Source organism: Branchiostoma belcheri, unplaced genomic scaffold, assembly GCF_001625305.1.
Source record: "Branchiostoma belcheri isolate BF01 breed outbred unplaced genomic scaffold, Haploidv18h27 scaffold30, whole genome shotgun sequence".
Classification (NCBI taxonomy): domain Eukaryota; kingdom Metazoa; phylum Chordata; class Leptocardii; order Amphioxiformes; family Branchiostomatidae; genus Branchiostoma; species Branchiostoma belcheri.
Window position 1 is genome coordinate 1722960 of NW_017803910.1, and position 12641 is coordinate 1735600.

The window sequence follows — 12641 nt, forward strand, 5'->3', positions numbered from 1 at the left end:
GTGGCGGCCGGGGGATCCCGACCGACTGCCCGCTGCGGAGAGCACACAGACACGGGCGGGGAGGGTTAGAGAAACCGGGGTGCAGACATGTTAAACACTCAACACTCACGGAAAATGAACCTTTCTGATATCACAAAAATGATCTTTTACTTTTCTATTCTAATATAGTATTTTATAAGATCTATTTCATGAAATATAGATTTTTCTGGACTTTTTGCAAAATGTGGGTTTTTTTTTTAATACTTCATATAGTTGGCCAGATGTTTTTGTTAAATGTACTTGATAATATAAGAGGACGCCAAGTATTGCTGTGAGTTAATGTTAAATAAAGCAAAAAATAGACTACAGTAACTCCAATTTTTGAAAAACCATGTCAATTTTGCAATAATAAGAAAAAGAACTAAAAAGCTACAGTAATATATGAACTTAATGTCAACTTTTACAACTCCAACGGGTACCATATATTAGGCACCATATGTAATGTGAATAAAAAGAAACAGTCTTGAGAGGGCCTCTTCCTTTAATATCTTAGGGTACCTGGCTTAACTATAAGATTTGTACTTTCCATCATAAACTACTTGTGAAAACAGTTCCTGTATGTGCTTTTGCTCTGACTGCCTTATGATGGGACTTTGAGGAAAGAGACAGACGCTGGAGTTAAGAAGACAGACAACAGTTGAAGAACAGTAAACTCACATGCCTGACAGACTTAAGTACATGTAGACAGTAGAAAACACATGACGTAATGCACAATGCATGCACACATGCAACCACACTGAACACTACCAGGCCCATGCAAACATGCTAAACACTTCAGTAACAGGACAGAAAAGAATTATTAGAGAATCTACATTGTACAGTCTGCTTGGATATACCATTTAGCCTGGATGCCATCCTGGAGTTTACAGTGTCTCCTATACTTGCTCCCTTTGTATGAGAGCCCCAGGTAAACTACAGTGTAAATAGGATGGCACCCAGGCTACACAATATCAAGTAAACTGCACAGCACATCTAAAAAAGACAGGAATCCTCCAGGTGCCATCACAAGATTTGTAGACAAGTAAAGACCAGGTGATTTTGATTTAAATCATTTTTTTTAGAAAGTCACAGTTATACTGAGCAATCTAACATTGGCTGTACAGTCCAAACTGGATGGGTATGATCTGAACTGATTTATGTTTACTAATAGGTAGATCAGATGGTTTTGGTTAAAATTTCTTTATAACTTTTTTTCACCTACAAATGTACAATACACCATTGGCCTTGCAGAGCAATCTGGATGGATACAATCTGGCACCTGGGAGACCCTTTGGCTAATCTTACATCTAAGCTGTTGGGAGAGGTTCTACTTAAAGAGTTCAACAGAGACTACTGACAGTACTCCTAGATGGTTAGGAGAAGAGGAAAGTGGAGGAACAGAACCTAAGAAAATCACAATCATGAAATGGATAGTTTGTACCCACAAGCCACATTGTTTCCATCTCTTATAACAAGGTTACATTTATTTCCAACTCAAAATATAATTTTCAAAAATTTCTTTTGCAGTTTAGCACTATTGGCACAGATGGCTTCTGGGTACAAGGCTGTTGCCATGACAACAGAACAAAAACAGAATGTGTGAAGAGGAGTACCAAGGTCAGAGGTCGAGGAGATGTCAATGTCAACTATCTTCAGCTTGGGGACAAGAGCTGTCGGGAAATAGCAAGTCGTAAATCAACAACAAATAAACAATAAACAAACAAACAATACAGATGTGGAAGAAAAGGTCTGCAAAAATATGAAAACGCAGCAGTAGAAAAACTAATTTTCATGACAAATAAGTGTTTAAAAAAACATGACATCTGAAATATAACCCGAAAAAAAGAAAAAAGAATATAAAAAAATGCACTTATGTTGATATTTTGTTGTGTCAGCTTTGATTTAGATCAAACGTAAGAAGTTTCCTTTATAAAAGTCACTGATGTATGACTGGAATTATGTAAACTATATGCCAAAGTCAAAAACATTTCTTATTAACCTGCAGTTTCATAACTGTCTGATAGGTGTTGCTGTGAATCAATTACAGTACTTATAAATAAGTAAAATAACGATTGGCAAAAATTATGTTACAGAATGGTTTACAATTTAGGCACTTTCTCGAGTCATGAACTGTTTCGTGTGCTAGTTTGCATTCAATTATGATAACATCTAACCAGCAAAAATATTAATGCTTTAATACACCACACCACACCATGCAAGGCTTTACAACAGTTACTGGTAACAGAGTATTCTTGGCTTTTCTAGAAAGAAAACTTGGTAGAATTTGATTAGTGATGCTTATAATATATTATGCTCCAGTCTGAATAAAACATAGAGAGATCATATTGATATAAAAAACGATTTTTGGCATGCAACCTGTGTAGCTTGATTGTTCTTCATTGATGTAAACATAATCAAACATAAAGAATTAAAAGGTTACAACAATTTTGCGGCAGGAAATAAAATCAATGAAAATAGGAATTTAGAAGTTTCAATCAAAATTTGTCTGATTTTTTGGAAATTTCATGCAGTCACCTTCACATTTATGGACACTGCCAAGCAACACACCATGCAACTCACCTTGCCCACCCCTATGTAAAAGTGGTTGTGTCTAAATGATCTACTATGTGTATGGCACCTTTAACCAGTCCAACTGGGAACGAGGGGTGGTCAGGGTGTGTATTGTTTCAAGGGCTTGTACAATATATTATAACAACACAAATATCTCAGCACATATATCTGCTCATTTTCACATCAAACAATGGCTTTCACTTCAGTTGCACATTAACTTCCTCAAATTCATAAGTTCCTTCAGTCAAATTTTTGTGATTTCTGTACTAGTACAAGCCCTTATTAGGAGTGTAAGGTACAGTAGGTGCTACACACTACTGACTGTGCGTGACAGCAGCAAAACGTGCGTGACGGCAACAAAACGTGCACGAGAGCAACACAGGGACAGAGCGAGAGAGCGTAACCCTTACCCGCGGCAGAGCAGGAGCGTGACCGGCCTGAAGGATGATATCGACACCCGTGGTTAGTTCAACATCGTACAACACCAACCAACCAATCACCACGCAGAGTAGCATTGGTGACAACCAATCACCACGCAGTGCAGCATTGGTGAGAACCAATCAGAGGAGTGCATGTGTGAGAGGTGTTCATTATTTTCAAATTATTTCTCTCTCACGGACAGACAGGAATGAGTGTTAGTTGCACAGTTCACAGCAGCAAACAAGTACATGTATAAAACACACATGGATATAAACAAACAAACAGACAGACAGACAGACAAACAGACTTACAAAATGTACGAATTGTCAGTGATAGTGAAATTCTTTAACTTTCAAAATTTTCACATTATTACTTCATTGTCAGTCATAATCTCATATAGCAGATAACTGTTTTTTCTCTCAATAAAAAAACATTTTTTTGTGTTGCTTATTCTTTAAGTTTACTTTTCTTGTGACTAACTTTAGGCTAGCAGGCAGTTTTTGGGAATTGCGTAAATGCATTAAAACAGGATAATACATTTATTAAAAAGAAAAAAAAGGAACATAAAAGAAACAAAAGTCATAAACACAACAGTTTCAGAAATTGCAAGAAATGTGCAGAACTGAAAAATAAACAGACATAGAAAGAAACTGACATCATTCACACAAAAGAAAACTCTGAAATAAATATAACATAAGAGAAAACTAAATCTGAAGAATCCTGAGCTTTCAAACAACTAGACAATGATGATATTTCAGTTGACGTGTAACACATACATAAAAGAAAACAGAGAAGAAAGATGATGTTATTTGATGCTACAGACATTGATTAGGATGGTAGACGAATAACAAACAAAGGGATGTATTGGTGATGTTCATGTACATGTACATGTAGGTGGTGTTGGAGCTTTGAAAACAAATTGAATTGTACATAAAGCATGATGAAGACAGACATACATACACATACATATGGGCATGGTATACTATTTTTCTGCCTAGGTGCAAGTGACACTCAAAACTTTTACCTGCACCACCCTTTTTTGATAAACAATGTTTTTAAGGTGTTTCTTTCTTATGTTCAAGAGGAGATTTGCCAAACATCCAAGTATTAAAAAAAAATGAGATGAGTGAGATGAGATGAGGGACAACAAAAAATGATGACATCATCATGTATGTTGGACGACAAAAAATGATGACATCATCACGTAAGGTGTAGTGTCAACATGATGAAAACAGTGTGACACAAAAATGTACGAAAAAAGGAGATTCTCTTGTGGTGTACAGAGATCTTGGTCTTCAGTGTCTGCAAAGTTACTTACTCCAGACTGTGAGATGTCCTAAAGAAAAGTATGATCCATACACACAAAACAGAAACAGACAAAAGTTTGGCTCATACACAAACAAGGGAATAAAATGGATAGAAGTTACAAAAAGGGTGGAAGATGGGTCCTTGGGAATAGATCTAGACCTCACATTTAGTATCTTGGCAACAAATAATACAATATCACTCAATAAAAATAATCTGCTAGATCAATGTATACAGGCAAAATAATGAGACTGAGATATCATTACTATGGCCTGACATGCCACTACTACATTGTTACTTTTGAAGTCAAACTAAAAGGCTTTCTTCTAGAATCCAACAGAAATCTACAAAAGACTCCTTAATTATTTCACTTCTATTTTCAGGCTCATAAATAAAGAAGATAGCAGAAGTTTTTCAGGACTCACGTTGAGACTGCGACACGCGTGTTTGTCTGCCAGCCTGTCGCCCTCTCGCCTCCGCAGCTTTCTCTGCCGCTGCACCCGGGGACGTCCGCGGGGCTTTCCAGTTCCGACCTGAACCAACCAACCAGAACAGCCGTTACAATCTTTCCAACCAATCAAAGCAAGCCATACAGCATTCCTATAGGATGCATGGACTAGCTACAATCTACTGCCACCTTTTATTCTGCCTACAAACAAAACCACTACTTTTAGAACATGCCATTTTGTTTTATTGTCTTTTGTACCCAAATTAAAGGAACGTTTTGTGGGTTCTGTACTACCGGTATCATTTATTCTAAACTTTAACCACCAAGTTTTATCGCAAGGCAGGTCATGTACCATGCAAATGAACTATGACTACATGCAAATGCAAGCAAGCAATTACAGTGCATGACGGCAGCAACATGTAATGGTACAGCAAACAAGTGCAAACCATGTGTATATGCCAAATTTGCATTACTTTGTTAAAATTTATATTTTGAAAGCAGTTCAATGAGCTATTTGCTAAAGAAGCTATATCAACTGTTTTTTTAAATAAAGTGATCGCATATAAAGGCATGGTTGGCACTTGCATATACATGTATACCATACAAATGTAGCAAGCAACAGTTAGCATGCAGACTTAATGGTGCACAATTACACATAAAGAGGGATACAAACGTGCACTAAAGATACTGAAGAAATATTGTGTGTTCCTTACTGCAAAGTGCATTCTGTCTTGTGTACGCTGCTGAACACTTCAGCCTAATTTGTCCTACAATTTTTTGTCATAGTAAAGCTATGACATGATGCCAGAACTGATAATTGAAAAGGACCAAAGGAGACCGAATCTGTCAAAAAGCATGCGGAATTTCACATAACATCAATAACTGTCCAAAGAATCTCCTCGATTGCTATTATAAACCTTTTGTACAAGTGTAACTGGGCCTTAGGAACACACATAGATGGAAGACTTCAGTATCTCTAGTTCGTTATGTGCCCCAGAAGTGGGTGCAAAAAAGTATGACGACCAAAAACCACCTCTATGCCTCCGATAGACAACTATGGAGCAAATCAAGAGGAAATAAAGGCAGATTAGATGCTGAAATGGAGCTTCATGAAGCTGTGATCACTCTACAGAGCACTTTCACATGACATCATAGCTGTGTCTGCCGCCATGTTGGTGTCCTTATTTGCATTTCAGCGTATCATCACATTTTTGGACATCTAAACATATTCTGACCTTCAGAAACCTCTATTAAAACATCTGCAACTCAAAGAAGAGATTGATCCTGATTGAAGAACACTTAAAAACTTGCCAAAAAAACACAATTATGGTGTGTACACTGTAACTATGATTGTATTGAAATGCAAATGAAGGACACCAGTATGGCAGTCAGAGCACCTTCATTGACATGGAAAGTGAGTGAAATGCTCTAAAGTCACTGTAGATAAGGAGCTTCAAGACAACAGTGCATGTACATGGGTAACCTTGAGGCCCTACTTGACTACTGTAGCATTAGCTACAATGGGGTGTTGGCATATGCTGGGGTTAGGAACTGTTATAGTTATACCGCTGGAAAATAATTTAGTCATGTAAACTTTTGCTTTGGAGATTTCCAGATTTTGCTGTAGTGAAAAACCAGCATATTCCACAAATTCCCAGCCAACACTAATTTTTACAGGTAGTTAAGTACTTTCTTTGTCTCTTCTAAGAATTGGCACTAAGCACCTATCAGTAAGTCCTAAGTTCTACCAAACCACACCAGTGCGAAACCAAACCGATTAACCCCAAGAAAGGTCCCTCTCTACACCACTCTACCAACCTGACCACCCCCATATGTGCAGTGGTAAGGTCTACAGTCTGACAAACCTGGTTGCTTTTTCTTTGCACTTTGACTCCCACATTCTCCCGCTGGGGAGGGGCAGGTACATGAAATGAGAAACAGTTATTCTCACTTGTGACAGCCAATAAGAAAAAAAATCCCTGTGGGAATAATAGAATACTCCAGATGCCTGCAGAGCAGCTGTTGTAGAGCCTGAGTTTGGACTAGACCATGTGAAAAATAGGGATGGGCAGGATGGCAGCTTTCCCATGACGTTGGAACAACAGGATAATACTTGAACAGTGTATGGAACCCACTAACACCCCTCCAGAGTGGAATGGTCTATGATTACCTCAGTGTTATAAAGGTTAGAAACCCACAGCAAATACACTCAGAGGAAGGAACCATTCCACAATGTGAAAGGGGTGTTTTTGAGTGGAGGAAAAACATGTTAACAGTACACATCACAGCACACAACACAACGCAACGCAACACTGCAGACATGTAGCAAATGGTAGGTCCTTACCCCTACTGTAGCCATAGTCCAAATCTGAGCATTGCGATTCTTTAGGAGAAATGGGAATGGGGAACAATGAGTTAGAGTTAGCATTTTACACAGATGTACGGTAATTTGACATGCTAATATAACATGCAATGGATGGACAAACAGTTAAACATAATGAATGATTCAGTAACAGTAATGTTACACACTATGATTGGTCAATAGTTATACATTCACAAATTATGTTAATTTCACAATATACATGCAACATTCAACACTTCACTCAATAGTTAACAAACAAGTATCAATCCACATTATTAGAATGTTAAAAGATTTTATGATTTTCCATTAAGTTTTGTGTATAAATGTTCAAAGATGGCACTGAGTGTTAATACAAGTTTATATATAGCTGAAGTGTGGCAAATGGATACTGCCTGGACAATTTGATACTGTCTTTGCACCTATAAAATATCTGCTTGGAGACTTAAGTTCAAACCTGTATCAAAGTGACTTCTATTAACACAGATCAAGCTAACAAATAAATCCAACTTCTGTCACTGCAAACTCTGAAGAAAAAAAAGGTTAGTGTTTGTTACACATGAGCACACAGCCAGCTTACCGGTCTCTGAGCCGGAGGAACAGCCTGCACACAAGCCAAGCAGCGAGAAACACAAACACACAGCAGCATTAGGTACATCCACACCATGGCTTACAACTAAAGCTTGGCCTTAGTTCTGTCAATAGCCTCTTTGGCAAGGTACTTAGTAAGTTATTTAAAAGTACAGTCAAACCCATGCAAGTGACCAGATCAACATGACTACGCGACCATTTTTTGGTGGACCCCTTGATAATTTTTCTCATATGACACAAACATGAAGAATCCTGTCTTTATAGTGACCACTTGTTCATATAGACCAGATTTTATCAGCCCCCCCCCCCGAATGGCCTACTTGCACAGCTTTGACTGTGAAGCTCTATACATAACCAGCCAATTTTTGTGCCAACATTTGGCTACTTTTTAGGTGCCTTCATTAGGATGCAATAAACTCTGTTACAACTTGCCACAAGTTACTAGCTATATCATCGCATGATACTTTTAGTGCTTGTTGGATAAACAGTGATCAGTCTTTTAATGACATTAGATCACAACAATGTGAAAAGCCTTATGTTAACATCATTGAAATGAGTGTCAGCTAAGGCATGAGTACAACAATTCATGTCATAGAACTGATCCGCTAATTATTCGTTAAGCCACTACCCACCTAACGAAGCTGTAGCCCCTGCTCTCATGTGTGCGGTAGACAACATGCCTGTTCCCAGGCGAGTCTTGGCACGAGAGGCGGCGGACATGTCAATATCGCTACGGGAACGGGACAGCGGGATTCCAGCCGGCGTCTTGGCATCTCCTTTGTCTGAGAAAACAGGGAAGATCATTGTTATTAATATTATGACTTCTCAAAAAAAAGTTGTCATTTCTTGATGCAAGCTGTATATTACTAAAAGATAAGCAAAAAAGAGTAAAAAAATTCTCAATTTTTTGGATAAACCATTCTAATATATCAAAATTTCTTCATCTTTAGAGTTTATCATTGTTCCATGAAAAGAAAAAGACATAATCAGTATCATAACTTTTAAGTATTTGCAAATATCCTACTTACTTTTCTGGACACTATTAAACAAAGTTATGTTTATACCAGTTTTCACAATAGTTACTTTAAAATACAGGCAAGTCTTGACTGTGTGGTATTCCATGTACTTTACCTTTCTTAGGCAGCTTAGAGGGCGTTGTGCACGGGGCTGTATGTGTTCGTCGAGCGCTGTAAGGATCATGATACAATTAATTAATCAATCAATATTCAAAAGCTCACAAAAGTCTGAATTGGCTGTTTTGTTCTTACAACTTCAAAAAGGCACTTTAAATCACGTCAATAATTGGGTTCAATAAAACATATCATCCCTTTATACTTTCTTTGCTGAGCCAATTTTTTGACAGCAATACACAACATTCAGGGCAGTTCAAATGACAATGAAGGGTTATACAAAAAACAAAAAAAACTCAAACCACCAGTAAGTTTGTTAAAAAAACAACAACAGTCAGTTATGAATGCAGGGAAAAATAGGAGTATGATATCGCCATGATATTTGGGTTAAAATTATCACCAAAACCAATAATATAGAAATTATATATCTACAAGAATAAATCTAAATGAATTATGACATTAACAATAGATAAATTAACACTTCTGTGAACTACAAAAACTGCTTGCTTCACAGGGGTGATTATCATCATTAATTCACCATCAAACGCATTCAATGTATTATCAGTGCATGTTTGAGCATTATCAGAAATACACTGATGAAAGTTAGACATCCTGGTAATGAGATACACAAAGAAATTCTTACTCAAGCAACTGGATAGGTTTTGAAAACATTTCTAGTACCATTCACTACTTTTCGTGACTTTCGCGGGGAAAGCAGTGGATGCTACTTGAAATGTGCTGTCAGAAATGATGCAATCACCCCATGAAACAAGCACAACACTGTTTGCAGTCCACAGTAGTGTGGGCTGCTATAGACATCGTAAATAAAATGAACAGAAAGAAAAGAAAGAAAGAGGGGCAACCACCCACACAACACCAACCTTCCCGGTACAGACCTCACGTTTTCCGAGGAGGAGGCGCGGAGGCGCGTGGACTGCGTTGCCAGGCTGTCTGACGAGGAAGAGTGAGCAAGAGATCCCAGGAGAACTTTCTTCTGCGCAGGAGTCAGCAGTTTTAACAGGTTCTCACTCAGGTTGGGGTAGTGCTCCTTAAAGGCCCAGAAACATCTGGAGAAACAGTTTAAGTTAAGTTTCGCTCTTTAACTTGTGTCTATGCAGCTGCCATAAGGATAGAAACATTTAGGGTTGTGTTTGTTCTTAAATGTGGTTTGAAGCAGCTCAGGTAAGGGATAGTACTCCATAAGGGCCCAGAAATATCTGGACAAAAATTTAGGGTCATTTTCTGAGCTCTAATGTCTCAGTCTGAAATAAGGAAAATAGCTCCCCTGACAATGATACCAAACAAGCAACTAATAGAGTAAGTTTGAACAACTTGAAAGGAAGGTGCCTTGTCACGTAAACTAAGAACTTTTTGTATGTTCAAGAACCACCTGAAGTGCAAATAGTTTTGCTTCGTGACTTGTTTGTGCTTGCTGGGTTACTCAGCTGGCCACCTGCAAGAAGTATTCCCTAAATGAAGAGCATTCTCAAAAGGAAAGGAAGTAGAACAATTGAACAAAAGGCAATTGTCATGATTCACAGCAAATGTCCATGTCAAAAACAACATCAATTCTTCCTACATGTTTTCCTGGATAGGAATTTATGATGTTTGAATTAAAACTGCTATACTGTCATTGGTTCTTGTATGGCTCAAAGACAAATAAAAGGTCGTGGAATGACTTACTTTCTAGCGTCTACTCTGGCTTCAGAGTCGGCGTCTCCTATACCATTCTTGATCGTTTCTACTAGAGTTTGTGAGTGTCTGAAAAAAAGATCATCAGAAATTAATCAGACTATCATGTTATATACTCTAGCTACGTAGCTGAACTTAAAGCTGCTACTGCTAGAAAAAGAAATGTAGGCATATTCAGTATTTAAAGTTACTACAAAATAACAATGCTTGTTTTACTTGGATTTGCTCAGTACTTACTTTTCTAGAGTATTTGTCTCCCACGATCGTAACAACAGGTCTAGCAGTTCAAATGTTTTCCTACAAGGGAAGAACAAGAGAAACAGTTTAACAATGATAAAATAACTGCATAAGAGCTTTCATGTACAGAAAATTAATTTAAGAAATAGTGTAGTTTCTAACAAGAAAGACTGTGGCATTTCTACAGTAACTGCACTCTGATATAATCTAAATGCCACTGTTTAGTGGAACTTTGTAAACCTAATATATAATAATTATAAAATATCCCCCCATGATGACTGCATTATTGTCTCATGGAACGAATGCAGCTGTCACTGAAACAAAGAAAACTTTGTGTAAAATACTCTCAATGCAATATAATAAGTAAACATAGAAACTGTCACACACAAAATTCCAGGGACTTTTGATCAGGTACAGTGCACAACTTCAGGCTATCTCAGAATTCCAGACACTGTGAAGAAAGTACCCCTGGGACAGAGCAATTTCACATGAGACTAACCGTGTCATAGTTAACCTGTAGCTCTGAGATTAATACACCTGATACTGACAGACTAACACTCCCTGCAATGCTTTCGGAATAATAATCATCAAAGTACATGTATTTCACCTTGACATATTAACAGAAGTAACACACCTAAGTGTGCATGTAAAGCTATTGAATGAATGAATTCCATCTCCTTAGGTTTTACATATGTAAAAGCTGAACAAAATCAAAAGGTTTCACTACATACATGAGGGTACAAATTTCATTAGCTTGTTTTTCAACACTATTATTGAGTAAATATGTTGAGCTACATGTACATTGTATCCATTAACGGTAGGAAAAGATTAACAGTAGTATTGCTGAAATTGGAGCTGGTTTTCCTTTCATTTGAACTTTCCATGTTTTTGTACAGCTGGTATGACAATCCTTCACCGCAACAACAGAAAATGCTTTATGCTCAAAATAAATGTCTCCTACAAATACATAAACTGTATTTCTAGGACGAAAAAGGACAACCAAGCCTACAAAATTACAACAATAACAGCTTTTCTTTACAAGTGAACACGTAGATGTGATTACATTGAGTGTCTTGAAGCATGTTCAGGTAATGTGAGCCCCAATTACCTTCTTGAGAAGCAGACCGGAGACTGAGACACATTAAGACAGTCAACTGTGACTAGGAGTCCACAATGTCATGAATACTAATAAACAATCAATCTATCAATCTTCCACAAGCATCTTGTGCTGACGTATAGCAGCTGTAGACAGTTCAGAGGATAGCTGTATACATGTGTATAGTCAAAATATTCCTTCCAACTTGCCTTGCCTGTAACTAATCATAATCTTTTCACATTTATTCATAGATCAGACAAATGATCAATTGGCTCCAATTGCGGACCAATTTCTATAACTCAAAAATCATTCTACAGTAGTTTATGAGGGGTAAAGTAACACAAAACTAAGAGACTTTGACAAGTTCACAGTTTGAAAGACCACACACACTACTTGCTTCAAGTGAGGAATATTTGCCACCTATCTGCCAAAACCTGGGGTATTTCAAAGTTGGCAGATATGACACATGTCCCCATTATGCGAAGTGGTGTGATGGTCTGCAACATGCAAACTTGTCCATTTTCATTCTGAATCATATTTATTATACATAATTTTTTTAGAAGAGGAAGAAGTTGTACTAACCTTCTGATGGCAACAGACTTGGAGTTGTGATGACTAGTGATGATGGGGATCAGTCTATGGGCGTGGGTGTACTGGGGGATGAACAGGTTTAAAGAAATCTTTCAAACTTGGTACAACTTCTTTAATAAAACATATAAATATAATATCTTGAGTACAGGAATGACTAAAAAACTAGTGAAACTTATATTACAT

At 37.5% G+C, this 12641-nt stretch overlaps 1 protein-coding gene across 16 annotated transcripts in view; it reads right to left on the bottom strand.

Moving 5' to 3' along the window:
* Positions 1-12641, bottom strand: part of LOC109474152 (CLIP-associating protein 1-B-like) — a 72997-nt gene that overhangs the window by 16467 nt on the left and 43889 nt on the right. For 7 of the 16 annotated variants that reach the window (XM_019774374.1, XM_019774377.1, XM_019774370.1 and 4 more), the window contains 12 exons: positions 12450-12520; positions 10772-10831; positions 10526-10603; positions 9724-9909; positions 8844-8899; positions 8345-8494; positions 7702-7725; positions 7107-7145; positions 6628-6669; positions 4740-4847; positions 3000-3026; positions 1632-1688 (listed from right to left, as the gene is read on the bottom strand). In XM_019774374.1, the coding sequence (XP_019629933.1) occupies positions 1632-1688; positions 3000-3026; positions 4740-4847; positions 6628-6669; positions 7107-7145; positions 7702-7725; positions 8345-8494; positions 8844-8899; positions 9724-9909; positions 10526-10603; positions 10772-10831; positions 12450-12520 (898 nt within the window). Of the gene's footprint in view, positions 1-1631; positions 1689-2999; positions 3027-4739; positions 4848-5795; positions 5817-6627; positions 6670-7106; positions 7146-7701; positions 7726-8344; positions 8495-8843; positions 8900-9723; positions 9910-10525; positions 10604-10771; positions 10832-12449; positions 12521-12641 lie in introns of all 16 variants that reach the window. The other 9 variants (XM_019774372.1, XM_019774373.1, XM_019774379.1 and 6 more) reach the window with 9 other exon arrangements.